Consider the following 19,072-nt stretch of genomic DNA (forward strand, 5'->3'; position numbering starts at 1 on the left):
CAGCAGCTGTATCTCACTTGAATTGTGGGTGATGTGGCAGTGTGCTTTAGTCTTGTTAAAGTTGTGTTAAGAGTAAGTTAGAACTTCCTAACAATGGTTGGTTTAAGGGGTTAATATGAGCTTTGTATATTTAAAGGCTGAAAAGCGTTGTGCTAATATGAGTCAATTCTCATTAAACATCATAAAATTTCCTCTCTCTAAGCCTCATCCTTTTTCCTTCATGGGAGCTTACATGCTTCTCAATGCACACTCCAAATGAAAGAGAAAAGGTGGAGGGAAAAAAAGAGGACAGATTAGACAAAGTCACAACATTAATTAGCATTTTACAAGTCTTATTCTCGTGGTTTTTATCACAAATGAAGTAGATGATCCATCTTCCGTACTACTCTGTTACCAAGTCAATGCATGCACAGCAGAGCAGCTGCTATTAAGTTGATGATCCATCTTCATTTTTCATATTTGATAGTTTGATAACATAACATAATCTTCTCGTACAATATTTTACTACGATTTTTGCGAGTTTTGCTATAGGATGTTTCTAAATTGGTTTTGGTTTAGAAAGTTGATGTGGTGAGACAAATCTCTATGTCCTTTTGTGAACCCAAATGCAGTGAAATATATAGTGGATTAAGCATTCTTCGATTTTTCTAATTACCAAGAGCCCTTTAAGGTTTTGTTGTTTACTGATGAATCAAAAGAAAAGCAGGAAAAAAAGAGTACAAAATACAAATAAAAATCGTATTGAGAAAAGCCGGATACGGCCAAAAGCAAATTTCATTTGACAAGTTAAAGGTTTTATGGATAACTACCGATCACTATCAAAGGTGTGGAGATCACGCATTATTAGTGCAATGAACAGTAGATCTTGATGTGAGATAAAAAGGCAAAGGGGATGGAGAGTAAGGTTTTAGAGAAGTGTTGGTTGTTTTTGGCTATGGAGAATTGTTATTGTGCTGGTCCTCAAGGGGCAACCTGGGCTCCCTACAACTCTGCTGCACTGAGCAATGAGTCTTCCAGCTTTCCACTTCCGTGGCCTCCTCATGCCTCCAGCTCTACCCAATTCCAGTTTTGTGGGTTCCCAAATTCTTGGTCTGCAACGGCTGAAGGTGCTGATGAAGAAGACAGAGCTGCAACTGCTTCAAAGAGCCACAGCCAAGCAGAGAAAAGGCGCAGAGATAGAATCAATGCACAGCTTGCAACTCTAAGGAAACTAATTCCCAAGTCCGACAAGGTACTTAGTACAATATCACTTAATAATTCTCGATTCTCGAGAATTGACTGTCTAACAACATAACATGTCGACGTTTCTACAGATGGACAAGGCAGCTCTGTTGGGAAGTGTGATCGATCATGTGAAGGATCTAAAGCGAAAAGCAATGGAAGTCAGCAAAGCCTTCATGGTTCCAACTGAAATGGATGAAATAACCATCGACTCTGATCCTGCTCAGGCTGCTGCAAACTCCGGCAGCAACAATATTAATATGCACAAAAGCAGGTGCAGTATCGTCATAAGGGCATCTGTTTGCTGCGATGACAGGCCAGAACTGTTCTCGGAGCTCATTCAAGTGCTCAAAGGCCTAAAGCTGACAGCAGTGAGAGCAGACATGGCAAGTGTGGGTGGCAGAATCAAAAGCGTTTTGGTCCTCTGTAAAGATGGTGAAGAAGATGAGGCTCTCTGCATAAGCACTCTCAAGCAGTCACTTAAGTTGGTTTTGAGTAAAATTTGCGCATCATCTATGGCACCAAACTGTCGAATTAGAAGCAAGAGGCAGAGGTTTTTCTTGCCATTTCAATACCCAAATTAGATCTTATTTTGTTCCCAAGATTTTTTGAAGTGTGTGTGAATCAAGTGATTTATAGAGTACATTGAGTCTCTATTCTTTTCTTTGTGTTCTTCCCTTGGGAGACATGCTTCAATAATGGATTGTATTGACATGTGGAGAGATTAAGCTATAAGCTTGGTGGCATGCATAAGGCAATAAGGCAACTGTGGGCACAAGGAGGAAGGAGCAGGAGGTGATTTATCATGTGTGGCTTCCTACCATATTGAAGAAGAGAAGTTTGCATGATTAGATTGAACAATAAATATATATGATGTTTTGCTTATTTTTGCCAAGTTGCATTAGCTGGCATCTTGTACTTGTACGCAATTTTGGAATTTGATATCAAATAATTGCATTTCTGTTATTTTGGCCTAAGTTTATCTCTAATTGCTTAATAAGAAGAGGGTGCTTGCCATGCTTTGCTTCACACATAGGATCGACTACTACTTGGTTTGAAGAATCGCCAGATTTAGTTATTGATGTTTTGTACGAGGATTGTAATAAGTAATTTTTTCACTGGTATGATCTTAGGGGGACGGGGGGTGCTCTAAAGGTGGCAAGGTTCATTTTCTCGTTTGCGGTTGTGAAGGTAGGCTACCTAGGTAGTCTGATGACCACTATGCCTTTATGTGTAGAGATGCTCGCCTAATCCTCTAAGACATGGCTTGAATTTTTTTTTTTGGTATTTGTTTTCATCCTACATTATCAATAAAATTATATCGCCTTTGGATGCAAAAAAGGAAGAGGGTGCTTGTCGGGATAGACAATGGGTACTCCTTGGACCCAATTACCACCGCATCACCACATCGCTAAACACTAAATGGGTATCTACATGATCGTCTATATCCATTAGTAGGGAGGCTATAATGACACGGAATTCTTAATAATCATCCGATCAATTACAGAGTCATTATTGTACCACCGTATTAAACCTGTCAATATAAACCCTTTTTGGTGAATTTGTAAAGGTGACATTTGAGTCTACCGCTCCAATTTGACGCAATTGAGGTTTGAGATGTTAATGATTATATACCTAATTTCTTGATAATAAAAAATGCATTTAGCTACTCCACTTTGTTATCTACATCTACTTATTTCAACTCTTGTCAATCTTTTTTGGTCACAAACGTTGAATTCGATGCCTGCGAGTGCAGTAGTTGGAATTGATGTCATGTTGTAGAATTAAACTTGTCTACCAACTTTCTTTTTCCATCGTAATTAACTCCAGAAGGTGAGTTAATAATAATACAGTTTACTTTTTAACGGTTTAACAAACGGATCCATAACATGACCATATTATCCACCCCTAATCTCGGTTCGGTAGTTCAGTAGTTGCTTCACACTCCTATTCCGTTCCGTTTCCGTTCCATTAAGAAACGGATAGCCGCCACACTATCCTACTCTACATTCAACAAACTGCCCTTACTCTTCTTTTCTTTTTCTTTTTTCTGTTAATTCTTACGTGTGTGTGTGTGTGTGTGTGCCATCGTCACCATCCATCTCAAATCGAAGTCATCAGTCCTGATGGATCAGATTGATCTAGAGAATTGAGCTCTATAATCAAAAGAACCATCAGTCTTGATGGAAGTTATAACCTCCTACTTCTTAAACCCAATAGACAAGTTTGACAACAACAACAAAACCCAGCATTTCCCAGAGGCTTAATAATAATATTATCGTACAAAATAAAATTTAAAAACAAAAAAACAGAAAGGAAAGAAACGCGTTTCAAGTTAATTTCTGTTATGTGAATCAGAGCGGTTTTACGGTTCATGCATGTCGCCAACCCAAACCCCCACCCCATTCAAACGGTTAAAAACACTCTTCAAACCCCCCTCTCTCCCTTCCCATTCTCAAATTCACACAATCCATTTCTTCTCTCTCTCTCTCTCTCTCTCTCTCTCTCTCTCTCTCTCTCTCTCTCTAACTCCAACTGATCATCATCGTCGTATGATGATCATCATGAGCGTGATCAACAGTGATGAGGATCGAGTGAAGGGGTCGTGGAGCCCACAAGAGGACTCCACGCTCATCAAGCTGGTGGCCCAGCACGGCCCACGCAACTGGTCCCTCATCAGCACCGGCATCCCCGGCCGCTCAGGCAAGTCCTGCCGCCTCCGGTGGTGCAACCAGCTCAGCCCCACCGTCCAGCACAAGTCCTTTACGCCGCAAGAGGACAACATTATCGTCCGGGCCCACGCCCTCCACGGCAACAAGTGGGCCACCATCGCCCGCCTCCTCCCCGGCCGAACAGATAATGCCATCAAGAACCACTGGAACTCCACGCTACGGCGTCGTCGCCAACTCGCCGAGTTGTCGTCCGCTTCGTCCGATTCCAACTCGGTCGCACCGATCAGGTACGAGCCGGGCATGAAGCGGCAGTGCCTGAGGGCGTCGCCGGAGCCCGATAGCTTTAAAGCGGACGTGGGAGGGGACAGGGTGGTAGAAACGTCGCTGACGCTGTCGCCACCTGACGAGAAGGAGGAAAACGAGGTCGTTTTGAAGAGCGAGGATCATGATGACGAGGGAAAATGTGCTGTGGAGATGGAAGAGACGTGTTTGCTAACGATCATGCAGCGGATGATAGCCCAGGAGGTGAGGAATTACGTTGATGGCTTACGGGCCGAGGCTGGTCCCACGTCGTTTGGGCTTCAGTCAGCAGCGCTCCAAAATGATCCGTAACGCTTCAATATTTTCTATTTTCACTCTTCAGTTTTCAATATCTTTTGGTCTCCGTTGGGTTGTGAATTCTCACTTTCAAAATCGGCGTGAACTTGGAAATCTTCATATGCAGCAGCAGCATCATCAGATGTTAGTTATCAACTTTTACTACTGAAGTTTTAGTTTGGCAAAATGCCCAAGTTTGATTTGCGATCGTCAGCAATAATTGGGTAGTAAAAGGAAAAGAGTATTTAAATCGACCAACTAAATTAAAAGCGTCAAGGCCAGGGGTGATTGTCTTGTCTTGTATGACGGGGTACATTGACTGAAATCTTAAGATCACAAAAATCCGAACGCCATGGAAACATACTTTGTGGACACAACAAACATTAGCCGCATTCTGTTGAGGGTTTTCAGTGTGTATTCACATGAGAATATAAAATAAACCGGGTTAGAGTTGCCGATTTATAACTTTTCCTTCAACCGGAGCAAGTAGTTCCATTTCTTATGTCGGGGATATAATCGCTTTCGAAAGGAAAACTAAACCATTGGCATCTCAGTTTAAGAGTACAACAGAACAGAATAGCAATTACGCCTGCCGCCTAAGTAGCCAGAATACACAGAATAAAACTCATATTATACATAGAACACCTTACCAAGCAAGAACTGCCAAGTAAGGCATGTATTATATTGCATTGCACAAACTATAAGTGAGAGGTCATTGAAATTGCACAGGAAACCTATTTCTCATACAAAAACACATGCTTCTGTTATTACCAAAGTCGTAACTATACACCAAGTGGTGAAAACAACCTAACCAAGACTGATATTTTCAGTTCCAAACTTCAAACAACCTATACCTACCTAAAACATCTCTTTCAGTTCCGATGACAGAAAATCATGTCCAATCCAATCTAAAATTTCAATTACAGAATTCATTCAACCTATCCAAAATATAAGTACCCACAATTGTAATTGACATCACTCAACTTACAAAGCAAACATGTCCAAATGAAGCCAAGTCATTCATCTATTACTCATCCTAGAACACAAACCATGCCTACCGAACAAGGGCTAGGCATTCGCCCCGACACATAGATCACCTTCTATGGGGTCCAAGTACTAAAATCAAAATCTGAAAAATTCATCTCCACCTTGCAAATAGACAGTGATATCTAAACAGTTCATTTCTCACACAACAATCCATAGCCTACAACACCACCTCTCGCATCTATCGCAAACAGAACATTCATCAACTACTATATTCTAACTCGGGATACGATATTTCAAATCACTAACAAAGAAATGCGAATCACAACACATATATAAGAGATCCATCATCACAATCAGAATTTAAAATCGCGATACCGAGGCTCAGATAGAAAATCAGTTATTTTAAAGCTCATAATATGGTTTGAAAGCTGACTGAAATTAAGCAAAAATTGTTCAAACTGAGAGAATCACAAAAGTACACAACGACTACAAGCTGACTAATCGGTACTGATTACTTGATTAGAAAACAAAACATGGGGATCGGGTGAGAGACGACGTCGATTGATGGTGGATAGCGGCAAAACTACTTGGATCTCTGTCTCATCTTTCGGCGCTTCCTCTTCAACCTCCTCATGCGCTTCTTCTTCCACTGCCCACGCCACAAAACAAAAACAACAAATCAATAAACGAACAGATAACAAAGAATAAGAGAAAGCGCAAGTAGGGAAAGGAGATGGAGCTCTTACCTTGGCTCTCATGGTGACGATGAAACGAAGTTCGCTTTCAAAACCCTAGTTCTGCAAAGAAGGCTGCGGAGAAAAGAAGTTATCGTATCTTGAGAGGGTTTGGATATTAGCGCTTTGTGACTATTTATATTAGAAGAAGAAACCCTAATGTTAAAGTCGGGTTTTGAATTTGGGTTGGGCCATTACTTACCATCCTCAATTTTGGGTTGAGGATTGGGTTTTAGGCGGATTAGCAGATTGGGTTTTGGGCCGACTATAACATTAGGATTTTGGGTCGATCAAAGGAGTAAAATAGAATTTTCTTTTTAGAAGCCCGATCTTCGGATAACCAAAAAGTTCAAATTTTAAAAAATTTTGAATAAAATATTAAGACGTGAGTTTGGCAAATTGACAAATTGATCAGTACAGTGAACTTGTCGTTTTACAGTCAAGTTCGAGTCTCCATTATAAATTAAATTAATTAGAATAATTAATTTACACTATCCCTTGTATTAGAAAAAACAAATTAAGAAGAAAAAGAAAGAAATTGACCGACTTCAGGGCATTCTTCGAACATATGCCGCCAAATGTATAAACAACGCATTTATTTTTATAGGGAAAGAACAAAGCATTCATTTTTTATGCCTCAATCTTCGTCTAGTTTCCTCAGACAATAAAATATATGGAAAATCAAACCACGACAAGAGTAGGAAAAGGAGAAGAAAAAAAGCTCCAAAATATCTCCAAACAAAGACGATAACACAAAGGACAGTTCTGCTTTACAAGAATTTACAAGATCTAGAATAATAATGAATTAAATTATTCTACATCCAAATAGAAGGAAAAAAAAAAAAAAAAAAAGAGTAAATTATTTCCCAAAAAGGAAAACCCAAGCAAAATCAGGTAGTGGTGGACTGAGCTTGGAGCTGAGCTCGACACAGCGGGCAACTCGACCGAGTCGCGAGCCACGTATCCACGCACTCAGAGTGGTAGCAATGGCTGCAATTCGGCAGAACCTTAACCTTCTCGCCATCTCCGAAAACCCCGAGGCATATGCAACACTCTCCGCCGCCGCCGCCAGCCTCCAAGTCCCGAACCGATTGCTGGTACAGGACGATTGGCAGGGCTCGGATGAAGGCGGGGTCGAGTCCCTTGGGCTGACTCTGCGGCGGCGCGTTCGGCGGCGCGTTGGATGAGGAGGAGGTGTTGGGGTGGTAGTGGCATACCCAGCGCGCGTAGAGCAAGAGGACGGTGACGAGGAGGACGACGGTGAAGAGGACGACGACGAAGAAGAGCGTGCGGCCTCGGATATGAAACTGGGTGTCGTCCAGCACCGTGAAGTGGCCGTCGAAGGGCTGAGATTGTTGGGAGGAGGAAGCCATTTGGAATTTAGAAGGTCGGTGGATCGCCTTTGATTAATGAAGATTTGAAGTGGGTTTAAGTAAGACTAGAATGTGATTAGCAAAAGAGGAAGGGTTTATATAGTAAGTAGGGGCTAGTTGGTTTGGTGGCGAAATTTTTTGCTCAAAGACAGCTGAGAGAGTAGTGGCTTTACACAGTTCTTGAATGATATTTTTTTCTTTTGGGAATAAGATATTTCTGTAAGCTAACCCATTGGGCTTCTACCATTGGATGAGGGCCCGACTTGGAATTTTGCTATCTTTATCCTCAAAATTAACTTATTCACGTTTTATTTTTATTTTTCTGGGCCTCCTTTTATGAAATTTCTCCTTTATTTTTATTCATTTTTGATCTTGTAGTCTTCAGTAGGGGTGTGCACGGTTCGGTTTGGACCGGTTTTTGCCTCAAATTAAAACCGATCCGTTACTATTCATGCAGTTTGATTCGGTTTGGTTTTAATTAAAAAAATTCAAAAACTGTCCGTTTCGGTTCCGGTTCCGATTCGGTTTTAAACCGGATTATAAAAATTATTTTTTAAAATTTTTTTGTAATACAATTCTCAACTGAAATATTATTATTTTACTTGAAAATTAACAAATTATTCAATTTCATATAATAAATAAATATTAAAGTGAGAAAAGAGAGATATTTTGACATTGAACTTAGATAAATATTAAGTTTTTTTTAGTGAAATTAAAAATATAGCATTAAATATAAATATATATTGAAATTATATATATTTTTAGTTTCACCGGTTCGGTTCGGCCCGGTTCAGTTTTTAAAGACATAGAACCGAATCCGAAACCGGTCCAAACCGGTCCGGTTCGATTTTTGACCGGTTTTTGACTTTTTGGTCAACTCGGTTTTTTTCCAGTTTGGTTCGGTGTGGTTCGACTCGAATTTCCGGTTTGCCGGTTTGAGTGCCCACCCCTAGTCTTCAGACAGTTTTCTCTGAAAATTCTATTTTTTATTTTTATTTTTTTACTTTTACCGTCAAATTGGAGAGGTCTTGGGTGTTTCTTGTCCTCCATTCTCTCTTTTGGCAAAATTGCGCGTTGTAAATGTTTATTAGTCGGAAGTTTTAAGTTATTAATCCATCTCAACATAAAATAGGAAACTAATCTAATCAACGCAAAAGATAAGTTGGGTTATCTCTGTCTTTTACCTTATGAAGAAAAGTTCAACTCGATCAAGTTTTCTCCATTATTGCGTATATATAGTACTCTAAGCCTAGAACATTCACAAAACTTTATATCACCAATCATTGAACTGACTGCTCATTTTCTATTTATATATATATGGTACATGTGATTAATTTGTGAATCACTTAATAGAGAAAATTTGTGAATCACTTAATAGAGAAAAGTTGTATTAATATTCGGGACCTTAATTAATTTATACTTATTTTGTTTATCTTATCAATAAAATACTATCGTTCTTTCAAATTATAAGTGTTTTTGTCCTTTCAAATTATAAGTGTTTTGTTCTTTCAAATTATAAGTGTTTTTGTCCTTCCAAATTATAAGTGTTTTTGTCCTTCGATCTGTTGTCAATAGTTACCGAGATATTATAAAGTAACTAATTAGTACTTCGTTGTCAATAGTTACCGAGATATTATAAAGTAATTAATTAGTACTTTGCCTCGGAGGTACGTGCTGATAGTAAATAAAAATTACAATTGATTGTTATGAGGGGACAAGAAGAAATCCAAGTTGGGAAACTACTTGATGGAAAACATGTGTCACCTGAAATCAACTTAGCATTGGACCTTTCTAGATATTACCATATAAAATCGACAAAGTTGTTGGATTATGTTTCCAGAATATAAAACTGAAATACTAGGAAGATAATATATACAACGAAATGCATTAAAATAGTTTGAATTTCCAAGTTGTAAGAATTTACTGGTGTACTTGTAACACACTTAATATTTGTTTACATGCACTTTTGAGCAGCAAAGTAGGAGGAGCCTTGTAAGAATAACACTCAAGTTAGTGGTAGGAAACTATTGAAAGTAGAATGAAATTAGCCATCCAGAAAACGAAAGGCCACCTTAATCTTTGAAAGGACATTTTCTATCTATTGGGGACAATAGCCCAAATTCACTCAAATCAACCTTTTAGAATGAGGAAAACAGCAAACAACTTTAGGTTCAGCTAAGCTCACAACAAGAAATTGAAAACAACGGCTACGGTTGAGGTTGGCTTGGGCCTAACCTAAAAATACAGACATTCAAGAATCAAATTGTCTCTCTTGCCCTCAAATGCCAAAAATCGATCACTTATTTCACATCAATACTTGTAGTGCATTACACAAGTATTGATTTATACAATATAAAATAAATCCATGTCCAAATAAAAATAATTATAACGATAAGCAAAGGTTTGTTTTGTCACAATTAGGAATGCGTACATCCTGAACTAATAAATCTAAAGTAAACATCACAGCAAAGAAGTAGCAATTGATGCATGGTTCAAATCTTCTCAGTTGGATCAACTTATGTTGTCCCATGAGATATGCATGTTCTCATTGCACGCAAATTAGTCGCTACTTCAATATCTAGCTCAACGAAAAATAGGTAATGGAAGAAGTTATATACCAAATATTGATCATATACAAGTTAAAGATTATCAAGAGGGTACTTAGTTAAACTTGAGACATTTCTAATTGTTAGACAACCACTAGGCGTACAGATCAGAGACGGAACATCTAACGTACAAGAAATCACTCGAAACATATATAACGGAATGGGGCTTGGAGGATTCGAACTAAGGAGCTCGTCAAACTAGAGCTCTAATACTATGTTAGGCAACCTCAAACCAAAGTTGTAATACCATATGTTAAACAACCATTAGGACGAAATAGTTATGTTGTCAAGACATTGGCTAACAATAATTACCTAGTGAACTATGAACCTCACAATATATACATGCATGGTATATGTATCTCTACTTGTAGGTAGGTTGACAATTATGAATGAACTTCTAAATTTTGAAGCTAACACAAAAGCTAACACAAAGAGCTTAATTGTAGTGACAAGATGAAGTCATACCTGTAGATTGATGCTTTGATGATGTGTGTCTTGACAGATCTTAAGAAGCAGAGATACTAATCCTTTTTCTTTGGTTTTGAGGCACACCAAAGCCCAAAGAAATAGGAAGATTAGCTCTTGCCAAATTTAAGGCACCAACAAATATTACAGGAAAGAGAAGATACTTAACCTTACCAACACGTTGAACAGCACAAAATATGCTAATGAACACAATTAATTACAAAATAAACCTCAAATTTCCTTTTCAGATCAACAAAATGAGATAACTAATTAATATATTTTTTGATATTTATATATATGTTCTTTAGAAAAGGATACAATATTTCCTCAGTTCACGAAAAATAAATAAGAGGGATCGATCGATCGAATTTCTTCTTTTGTCCCAAACTATCCTAAAAATGAGTAAAACACCTTATGTATTTAATAATAATCTGATATTATAAAGAGATAATTAAAAAGAAAACCTAATCCTTCAAGTTTTCAGATCTTCGTAAACAAATCATACATATAATCAACCTTACCTTAGATCGATCTTTCTGCAGCATCATCATTTATCAATTTGCCAAACCCTTGTGCTCACCAAGCATTTCTATATCCGTCACCACCAGCTTCAATCCAATACTTCGGTATGCCTTTTGTAACCTCGTGAATATCAAACTCATATTCCCAGCACTGTTGTCTCATCAACTCCATAAGCGCAAGCAAGTTTTGGCCCGATCTTGTAAATTAATATTCTTCATCAACCCATTTGTAAACCAAAATCACTGTAAAACCTTGCATGCAAGCCCAGTCTACATATAAAGCTTCAACTTTGAAAGGAATTGAGTACATTACTGTATCTCTCTTGTTCTTCTTCAAAAGAGACATGCAGAACTATAAATATATATATATGTAAGATCTTGAATTCTTCATCATCAGGAGTCAAATCCTTTAAAATCCAAAAAGAAAGGATCACCATAGTCCCAAAGACTCGGCGCACACTCTTCCTCACTCGTCAACGGCCACATTAACGGAGACATGGGTCCCACTCCGCTCATTGGATCCGAGCACCCCGGTGCAATGGGCATGGGTTGCGAAGACGACAGAGACAACCCGGAGCCCATAATCGAATTCCCGTCATCGAACGAACAAGAATCGGCCTGATTGTTTTGATTATGATGAAGTAGTTGTTGGTATTGATCATGACTAGGGTTTGGATTTTGATATGTGGTTAACGTGTCACCACCGCCACCGTCAGATACCGGGTACTGATGATGAAATTGCTGCACCACAACTTGCTGCTGCTGCTGTTGTTGTTGGTGCAATAATGGATTATTTTGAAGATTATCTTGGCCTCTCATATTAATATGATGAGGATGATGCTGACTCAGCTGAACAGACGAGGTAGCAGCAGCAGCAACGCTAGGGTAAACTCCGACACCAACACCATACGGAACGAACCCCGATGCCATGAGCGGGACCGGGTGGGCGGATGAGGGAAAAGGGAGGGTAAGGCCGAACCCTGAGGGGCGAGGAAGCAGAGGTCTTAGGGTTTGGGTGGAGGAGTTACAGGAGGAGGACGAGGAAGAGGAGCCACGCGTGGACGATTGAGAGTTGGAACCGGAGGGCTGGAGGTTGAGCTGGGCCCTGGAACCGTAGAGGATGATGGCGGCCCGGTCGTAGGCCCGGGCGGCATCCTCGGCGGTGGCGAAGGTGCCAAGCCACTTCCGCGTCCGCTTACGAGGCTCGCGGATCTCGGCCACCCATTTCCCCCAGCTGCGCTGGCGCACGCCGCGGTACCTGAATTTGTTGTTGTCGGGGCCTCCCTTGCCCTTGCACTTTTTGTTGTTGGCTTCTGTTGGTGTTGTGGCGGTGGAGGCGGTGGTTGAGTCAGGGCTTTTGTTGTTGTTGTCGTTGTCTTGGGGAGGGTGATGAGGTGGGGCTGCTGGAGGTGAGAGGGGGTGTTCGTCTTCCATAGGGTGAAGTTGCGGCGAGCTTTAAAGGATTGAAAACAGTGGGGGGGTTTTGGTTTTGGTTTTGGTTTTTGGGGGAGAGAATCAAAGGTAGATGGATGGAGACACTATACGTGCCCTACCTCGTTCAGTGTTCTCGATTAGTCGAAAGAAGAGAGAGTTTCTCTGATATTGGGTCTCATTTTCATGGCCATTTCTGTTAATGGTCGAATAGGGCGGTGCTTCCTCTTTTATATTTATATTTCGCTTTTCTGCTTCTTCCTTTTTCTCTCTTCTTTTACAAAATATTGATAGTCTGAGAGAGAGAGAGAGAGAGAGAGAGAGAGAGAGAGGGCATGATTGCTGTGCAGTGAAGAAACAGACCGGGTTCAGGTGTCAGTGCGGCACATTGGTTTTGGAATTTGAAACCATTTACTTATTATTTTGTGTGTTATTTCCTTCATTCCTAGGGTTTGAATGTTTTTATTATTAGTTTCTTCTTTTCTGAAGAAGAAGAAAAAAAAAGTCATGTTCACGTTCAATTATCTCTGTAAAAATATTCAATTGCCTCCACTTTATTCTTAAATCTGAAACAAAAATTGGATGATCATGTTCGATACTCTTCACTCATCATGAGTAATTAACTATTAACCACATTTACTTTCTGGTTACATTAATTTCGTTGAATTTGGAATTAGTGGGTGGAGTAGTAAATTTGTCTTTTGACCCATCGACAAGCAGCCTTCATGCGCTATTTCCCTGTGCCAGAAATTAGTTGGGAAGAGATATTTTGATCAACGATCTTAAATTGAAGCCCCGGTTATAAATAACTTGAACCAGGCCTGTTTCAAGGTCCTCAAAGTCGGCCAGCTGACTGACTCATCTCAAATCTGAATTGCTTAAAAGGGATTCAATTTCTTTTGAATTCTTTTGAATTGCTTTTTCATAGAAAGGTCATGAATTGGTTGAAAGCTAATATGATACATCCTTATCATTATTAATTCATGACCCAAAATATCACAGCATATATTTATATATCGATGGCAGGCTATATATTACAACCAGTATGTCTTCATGCCTCTCTCTGTTTTCTATGACAACTATCAGACAAGTATATCAATCTCTTTCATTGTGGAATTCTTTAAATAATTTTATTTGAGGGACATTCTTTAGAATACCTAACGAATTGTATCGTCTATTTTTCAAGTCTTCATTCATATATCATCTTTGCAAGAAAATCAAAAAAATTGAAAATCATTAAGGAACAATTAGCAACAAAATAAATGAACATGATACTTCAAGAAAATACTAAAATAATAATAATCTAATTGAGTGGTCAAATGATTTCGAATTCAAGTGATTTTTTCCATATATGATCTTTGAGAGAATAGCTAAAAATTATACAGTTCGGAAAATTAAAAACAATGTGTGATGATTCCTATAAAGATATTTCTTAAATAAATTTATTTAAAAAATCACTTAATAGAAGCTCTATATATATATATATATATGAAAATAAATTAGATAAAGATTGGGTCATGTGGAATAACATGTTTGAATTATATTTTAGGGTTTGCATTACAAAATTATATTTTAGGGTGTATCTGTTGTGTGCATGACTTTATTGTAAAATACTGTACATATGTTGTGTGTAAATTGATAATGTATACTAAGGAACCAATATATGGAGGCAATTAAGAGAATATGATGTGGTTATGGTTGAGTTGGTAAAGATCATTCTCTTTACTATCTAGGCTTAAGTTTAAATCTCACTATCGACAATTCCTCTTTTTAAGTAATCTGTAAAATTCAGAAAAGGCCTGAAATGGAGTAACCTCTCCTTTACCTAAACTTTTCTTCATTAAAAAAAAGAAAAGAAAAAGAGAATATGATGTGGAGGAGGAAGTTTGCATGAAAGGGATGACGTGTCCGCAGGCCAGAGGAAGTGCAGGAATAGTTAGGAGCAGGCAGGAAGCATGTGGTGTCCAGCCCAGCGCCTTGGAACTCGCAAGGGCACAAGGCAGAAGAAGGCAGAAGGCAGCACCACAGCAACTAATATAAATGGAACCTGTTGGACTGTTAAAAACCACCCAAATAGGGAAAGGAAGAGGGACAATTTCTGTCTTCCGACACGATACCCTGTTGCAAAATTTACTTACCCTAATATTTTATGCAAAAGATATTCGGTGAGCTTCTGGAAATATTGAGCAGCTTGCTTATATGTTGTCGTGTCGTGGGTGGGTCTGGTGGGCTTGTAAGCTGTGTGGGGAGCTGTTCCAATTTGAACCACAACCTTGTAGCTTTTCCCTCATATAATTTCTTAATTATGTTTTCCTTCTAATTGCATGACAATCTATCTGTACAACCTATACCAAGTTCCCTGGAACATGATCTAAAACGCATCAAAACAGATTGAATATGTATTCACAATGTTTATGAAAGATATATAAACCTTGATCTATTGGAGCGAAGCCCTCCCAGGTCTCAACCCACAAGTTAAGGAAATTTAAAGCGAAAAAGAGAGCAATGTGATTGTAAATTTGTAACTCAAGTTGTTATGAGCATTTACCAATACGCCTGAGTCTAGATTCGATTCACATTTCCCTCAGGATTGCTTGTATAAAATAAAAAATGGCTACAACAAAAATATGCAGTCTAATGGGATATATGGTAAGCGCATTCAAATATTCGAACCCATCAATCAACTCACAGTGTCGTCGGGTTGAGCATGCTCAATCTCGGCATTTGGGCTGATGACTTCTAATGAGCCCAATCAAAACAAATTTAACAATCCCCGGTCATCGGTGCAACCTGCCATGGGCTACAATCCCTTCACATCTTTGCAAAACTTGTCATCTCTGTACAAATATTTTCTCACAGCACCTAATGCATAACAAAGAAAACACAACATGATTAAGTACGTGATTTACCTAATCAACTATGCAATTTGATGTCACAAAAGATATTCTAATTTATGAGAAAAAAGGAAATCGAACATGATAAATGAAAGAGGATAAGCCGTTCTGCTCAACTGGCCTAATCAATATATATTCTAGTGTCGGAATCAGTTTAGGCATATTCCGGTGTGAAACCCTTTTAATTAAACATGTTGTTTATTGTGTGCAGCATCGATATGAATTGGATCCATTATGATGCCATATTTTTTTAAACTCTCTACACACATCACATGCAAATTCAGTTGAAAGACAAAATCCAAGACCAAAATACAAGATTCTTCTGCTAAAATTGAAGTGCCTCTAATAAGTCTCCGATCCAACGGTTCTCGTCGCACCTTACAATTTAGCACTCGCATGGACCATGGATGAAAAAATGGAACACAAGGGAACCCGTTTATATTATAAATCAGTAAAAGAACTATACAAAGTCAGCGCGGGTGAGCTAAGCAAAGAAAGAGAGAGAGAGAGAGAGAGAGAGAGAGAGAGAGAGAGAGAGAGAATCGTGTTCGAGTGGTCCTCACGAGTATGGACTCTTGACCAATATCTCGTACTTGTCAACTGCACTTGTGGGGACAGCCACCATCACCTTCACAGATTCCCCCTGATCATCACCATCATCATCATCATCATCATCACCACCTCCCTTATTATTTTTACTACCCACTGGCAAAAACAGGCAGTACCTGTCGCTCAGTATGGGCCCCACATGCACTGGCCTTCCCATCCCAAAGTCAACCCTTTCCAATCCCAGCCTTGACCACTGCGACACGATCAGCACCCCCACCGTGTCAGGACTCGCCTTCGACTTGCTCACCGACTCCACCACCCTCCGCACGTGCTCCTCCCCCACCCTCTCCTTCGCACGCTTCACCAGCCCCGCCGCGTGCCCCAGCCCCTTCTCCTCCAGATCCTTCACGCTGCTCTGCGCGCACCCCAGCACGAACGCATTGCCATAGTACCCGCCGGGTAGACTCGGCTTCACTCGGTTCCGTACGTTGACGCTGAAGAGGAGCTTCAAGATTTGGTTTGAAGCTAGGTTCAGTGCTCTGGCCCAGCTCCTCCATACGTGGGCTGAGAGAACCTCGAACGAAGTATAGGCCGACTCGGTGCTGAGTCGACTCGTCGACAGAGCGAGTTTCTTCAGCTCGCTTAGGTATATGTTTTCGAATGTTATGGAGGTTGGGATGAGTCGTTCGTTGGAGAACCGGTTCATGAACCCGCAACGGTCGGGGACCTTGTTGAACTCTGGGTGACTCGCCGCGTTAGGAATTCGATGACGTGGCATTACATGATTTACGGGTTGTGGGTCCAGCAGGTGGCGATCCCATACAGGATTGGGTTTGAACTCGTTCGCGAACCCGGGTTTGCCAGCTGCCAACTCGGCGAACGAGTTGAGGAACTCGGCGCTGCCGATCCCGTCACAGAGGCAGTGGTTGAATCCCACGCCGAGCGCCGCGGCTCCGTCCTTGAGCCACGTCAGCTGGACGACGAGCGGCGGAGCACCCTTGAGAACGTCGGCCACTTGGAGCGACAGTAGCTTCCTCCATTGCGCCACGTATCGCGGGGCCCGCTCGAAGTCGGAGAGCGTGGCGCGGTCGGACACGGCCTCGATGAACACGGCGCCCTGTGCTCGACAGACAACCTCGAGGCTTGAGCCGTCGGCTTTGGGCCGAACCCGACCGGCCAGCGGATAGTACGGGACAAGGGCCTTGGCCAGTGCGGACTTTACACGGGTCGTGGTGGCTTCCTGATTGAGGACCGGTCGAGGGGCGTAGACCAAGAGGTACTCAATGGTGAATCGAAGGAAGAGTTGCGAGTCAATGGATGAGAGGTTGAGGACGCAAGTTGGGGTGGGCTCGGAGGGCGCGACGACGACAGCCTCTTTCACACGCACAGAACCTGCCATGAGTGATTTGTTTTATCTTCTTCTGTGCTTAGTTTGAGTGGTTTTTGGTAATGTGGTGGATAAGGAGGAGGAGGAGGAGGGGATTTTGGGTTTTGTTTTTGGTGTGATTTTCTTAGTTTAGAAGAGACAGACAGGAAGGAATATATGGTGAAGGGTTTGAGGTGAAGCAAGTGACATGGGCAATGTGTTATGTTTTGCTGGTTTGTTTACTGTGAAAGATTTTTGCCAAGATTCTCCGGGTATCGCTTTATGGAGAAAATGAATATCAAAACAAAAAAATATTGACAACTTGGTCTCCTCGAGGAAAAGAAACTTTTGTTGTAACGGGATAACATTGTTTTGTTATCCCATATCAATAAGACAATGAAAGGTCAAAAAGTTATCTCACATGTCGTTGTGTTATTAGCTGAAAATAATAAGTGGATTATTAGCTGAAAATAACAAATAGTATTATACCCACTATATGAAAGTTTCTCTCCGGTCCCGAGACTGATAGCGCTCTCTCGGCTGTTGTTAATTATTGGTTCTGGTTTTAAAAATTATGTGCACGTTTAATTTGGACATGTAATAATAATCTGTGTAATTTCATTTATTTATAATTATGATATAGTTTAATGGGGAGGAGCAGTGCAAGTGTGCAACTGTGCAACTGTGCAAGTGCAGGGGGAACTGAGGGACGTGGAGAGTGATAGCTGTCAATTTCATGTCTGGGGTATCTTATGCAAAAAGATATTGGTACAATCATACCAATATTACGTAAAACCTGCTTCTTTGTGTTCTCTTGTGTGCTTGTGCTCATGTGTGCTTGTGTGGTGGTGGGATTGGGATATGAAGGAAGGAAGATGAAAACCGGGCTTTTTCTTTTGGCTTTTGGCTTTTGGGGTGGGTGGGGTCTGTAAATAATTTTACGATTATTTTGTGTCTCTGTTATTAATCTAAGGAGGACATTGATTCTTGCAGACCAAAAAAAAAATTGTATATAATTATATGGATGATTTGGAACGGCATTTTAGGAAGATCCACTGTCACTGTGCCACACATCTCATCACCTTGAAAAATAAACAAAAATCTAAAACGCATGTGAAAGAAAAAACACTTCCCTTCTCTCCTCCCTGTTCACTCGTGTCAAAATACAAGTCTAGTCTTAAAGTTGTTGTTTTTGTTTTTGTTTTTTTTTTTTCAATCTAAATTTACTGCAGCGAAGTGCAGTGCAGCATAGCTGAATTAGTAGTAATAATTTTCGGTTCTTAATCTTATTATATTGTATAGGCAGGCAGGTATCTATCATTTCGTTCCTCAAACTCTTTGAAATGTTTTTGCCTTTCCTGGGGGGGTGGTTCTGAAGTGCTTTAGTTGTTTATAAAAAAGAAAGCCATGTCAATTTAATATTATACAAACTTAGCCATGTACTATTGAATGTAAAGTAAACAGTATTTTAGGAACATATATATTAAGTAGCAAGTGGTGGAGATTTATTGTGCCTCCCACAAAGTTTAGTTACCAGCATGGACGGAATCATGATTTCAAAATGAAGTAGGTTAAATTTAGTTTATGTATTAATAAGATAGAGAATTCGACGATATAAGTGAATTTCATTGATAACAAAAAAATCCCAAAATATAT

General features: G+C 40.0%; 5 protein-coding genes and 1 long non-coding RNA gene across 6 annotated transcripts; 2 read left to right on the top strand and 4 right to left on the bottom strand.

Moving 5' to 3' along the window:
- The first annotated feature begins 866 nt into the window (after nucleotides 1-866).
- On the top strand, nucleotides 867-2,187 carry LOC117617884 (transcription factor bHLH51). The gene is made up of 2 exons (XM_034347490.1): nucleotides 867-1,231; nucleotides 1,314-2,187. Exons 1-2 carry the CDS (start codon nucleotides 893-895, stop codon nucleotides 1,803-1,805), a joined length of 831 nt encoding a protein of 276 aa, XP_034203381.1. The 5' UTR covers nucleotides 867-892; the 3' UTR covers nucleotides 1,806-2,187.
- Nucleotides 2,188-3,751: 1,564 nt separating this feature from the next.
- On the top strand, nucleotides 3,752-4,505 carry LOC117617885 (transcription factor MYB25-like). Its single transcript, XM_034347491.1, has one exon. It carries the CDS (start codon nucleotides 3,774-3,776, stop codon nucleotides 4,503-4,505), a length of 732 nt encoding a protein of 243 aa, XP_034203382.1. The 5' UTR covers nucleotides 3,752-3,773.
- A 1,353-nt stretch (nucleotides 4,506-5,858) lies between these two features.
- Nucleotides 5,859-6,337, bottom strand: LOC117617886. Its single transcript, XR_004584443.1, has 2 exons — nucleotides 6,224-6,337; nucleotides 5,859-6,126 (listed from the first exon to the last, which is right to left on the bottom strand). It is a non-coding gene; the product is annotated as an uncharacterized LOC117617886 (long non-coding RNA).
- A 581-nt stretch (nucleotides 6,338-6,918) lies between these two features.
- On the bottom strand, nucleotides 6,919-7,766 carry LOC117617888 (RING-H2 finger protein ATL66-like). The gene has a single exon (XM_034347492.1). It carries the CDS (start codon nucleotides 7,582-7,584, stop codon nucleotides 7,102-7,104), a length of 483 nt encoding a protein of 160 aa, XP_034203383.1. The 5' UTR covers nucleotides 7,585-7,766; the 3' UTR covers nucleotides 6,919-7,101.
- Nucleotides 7,767-11,034: 3,268 nt separating this feature from the next.
- On the bottom strand, nucleotides 11,035-12,893 carry LOC117617889 (ethylene-responsive transcription factor ABI4). The gene is made up of 2 exons (XM_034347493.1): nucleotides 11,172-12,893; nucleotides 11,035-11,119 (listed from the first exon to the last, which is right to left on the bottom strand). Exon 1 carries the CDS (start codon nucleotides 12,608-12,610, stop codon nucleotides 11,570-11,572), a length of 1,041 nt encoding a protein of 346 aa, XP_034203384.1. The 5' UTR covers nucleotides 12,611-12,893; the 3' UTR covers nucleotides 11,035-11,119; nucleotides 11,172-11,569.
- Nucleotides 12,894-15,905: 3,012 nt separating this feature from the next.
- LOC117617890 (taxadien-5-alpha-ol O-acetyltransferase) lies at nucleotides 15,906-17,647 on the bottom strand. The gene has a single exon (XM_034347494.1). The coding sequence runs from the start codon at nucleotides 17,447-17,449 to the stop codon at nucleotides 16,061-16,063; it is 1,389 nt and encodes a 462-aa protein (XP_034203385.1). The 5' UTR covers nucleotides 17,450-17,647; the 3' UTR covers nucleotides 15,906-16,060.
- Between the last annotated feature and the right edge of the window lie 1,425 nt (nucleotides 17,648-19,072).

Source organism: Prunus dulcis, chromosome 2 (assembly GCF_902201215.1).
Source record: "Prunus dulcis chromosome 2, ALMONDv2, whole genome shotgun sequence".
NCBI lineage: Eukaryota > Viridiplantae > Streptophyta > Magnoliopsida > Rosales > Rosaceae > Prunus > Prunus dulcis.

Coding starts and splice junctions, on each gene's coding strand:
- LOC117617884 (XM_034347490.1), top strand. CDS start 893: ATGGAGAGTAAGGTTTTAGAGAAGTGTTGGTTGTTTTTGGCTATGGAG. Junction 1,232..1,313: donor TAATTCCCAAGTCCGACAAG/GTACTTAGTACA, acceptor ACGTTTCTACAG/ATGGACAAGGCAGCTCTGTT.
- LOC117617885 (XM_034347491.1), top strand. CDS start 3,774: ATGATGATCATCATGAGCGTGATCAACAGTGATGAGGATCGAGTGAAG.
- LOC117617888 (XM_034347492.1), bottom strand. CDS start 7,584: ATGGCTTCCTCCTCCCAACAATCTCAGCCCTTCGACGGCCACTTCACG.
- LOC117617889 (XM_034347493.1), bottom strand. CDS start 12,610: ATGGAAGACGAACACCCCCTCTCACCTCCAGCAGCCCCACCTCATCAC.
- LOC117617890 (XM_034347494.1), bottom strand. CDS start 17,449: ATGGCAGGTTCTGTGCGTGTGAAAGAGGCTGTCGTCGTCGCGCCCTCC.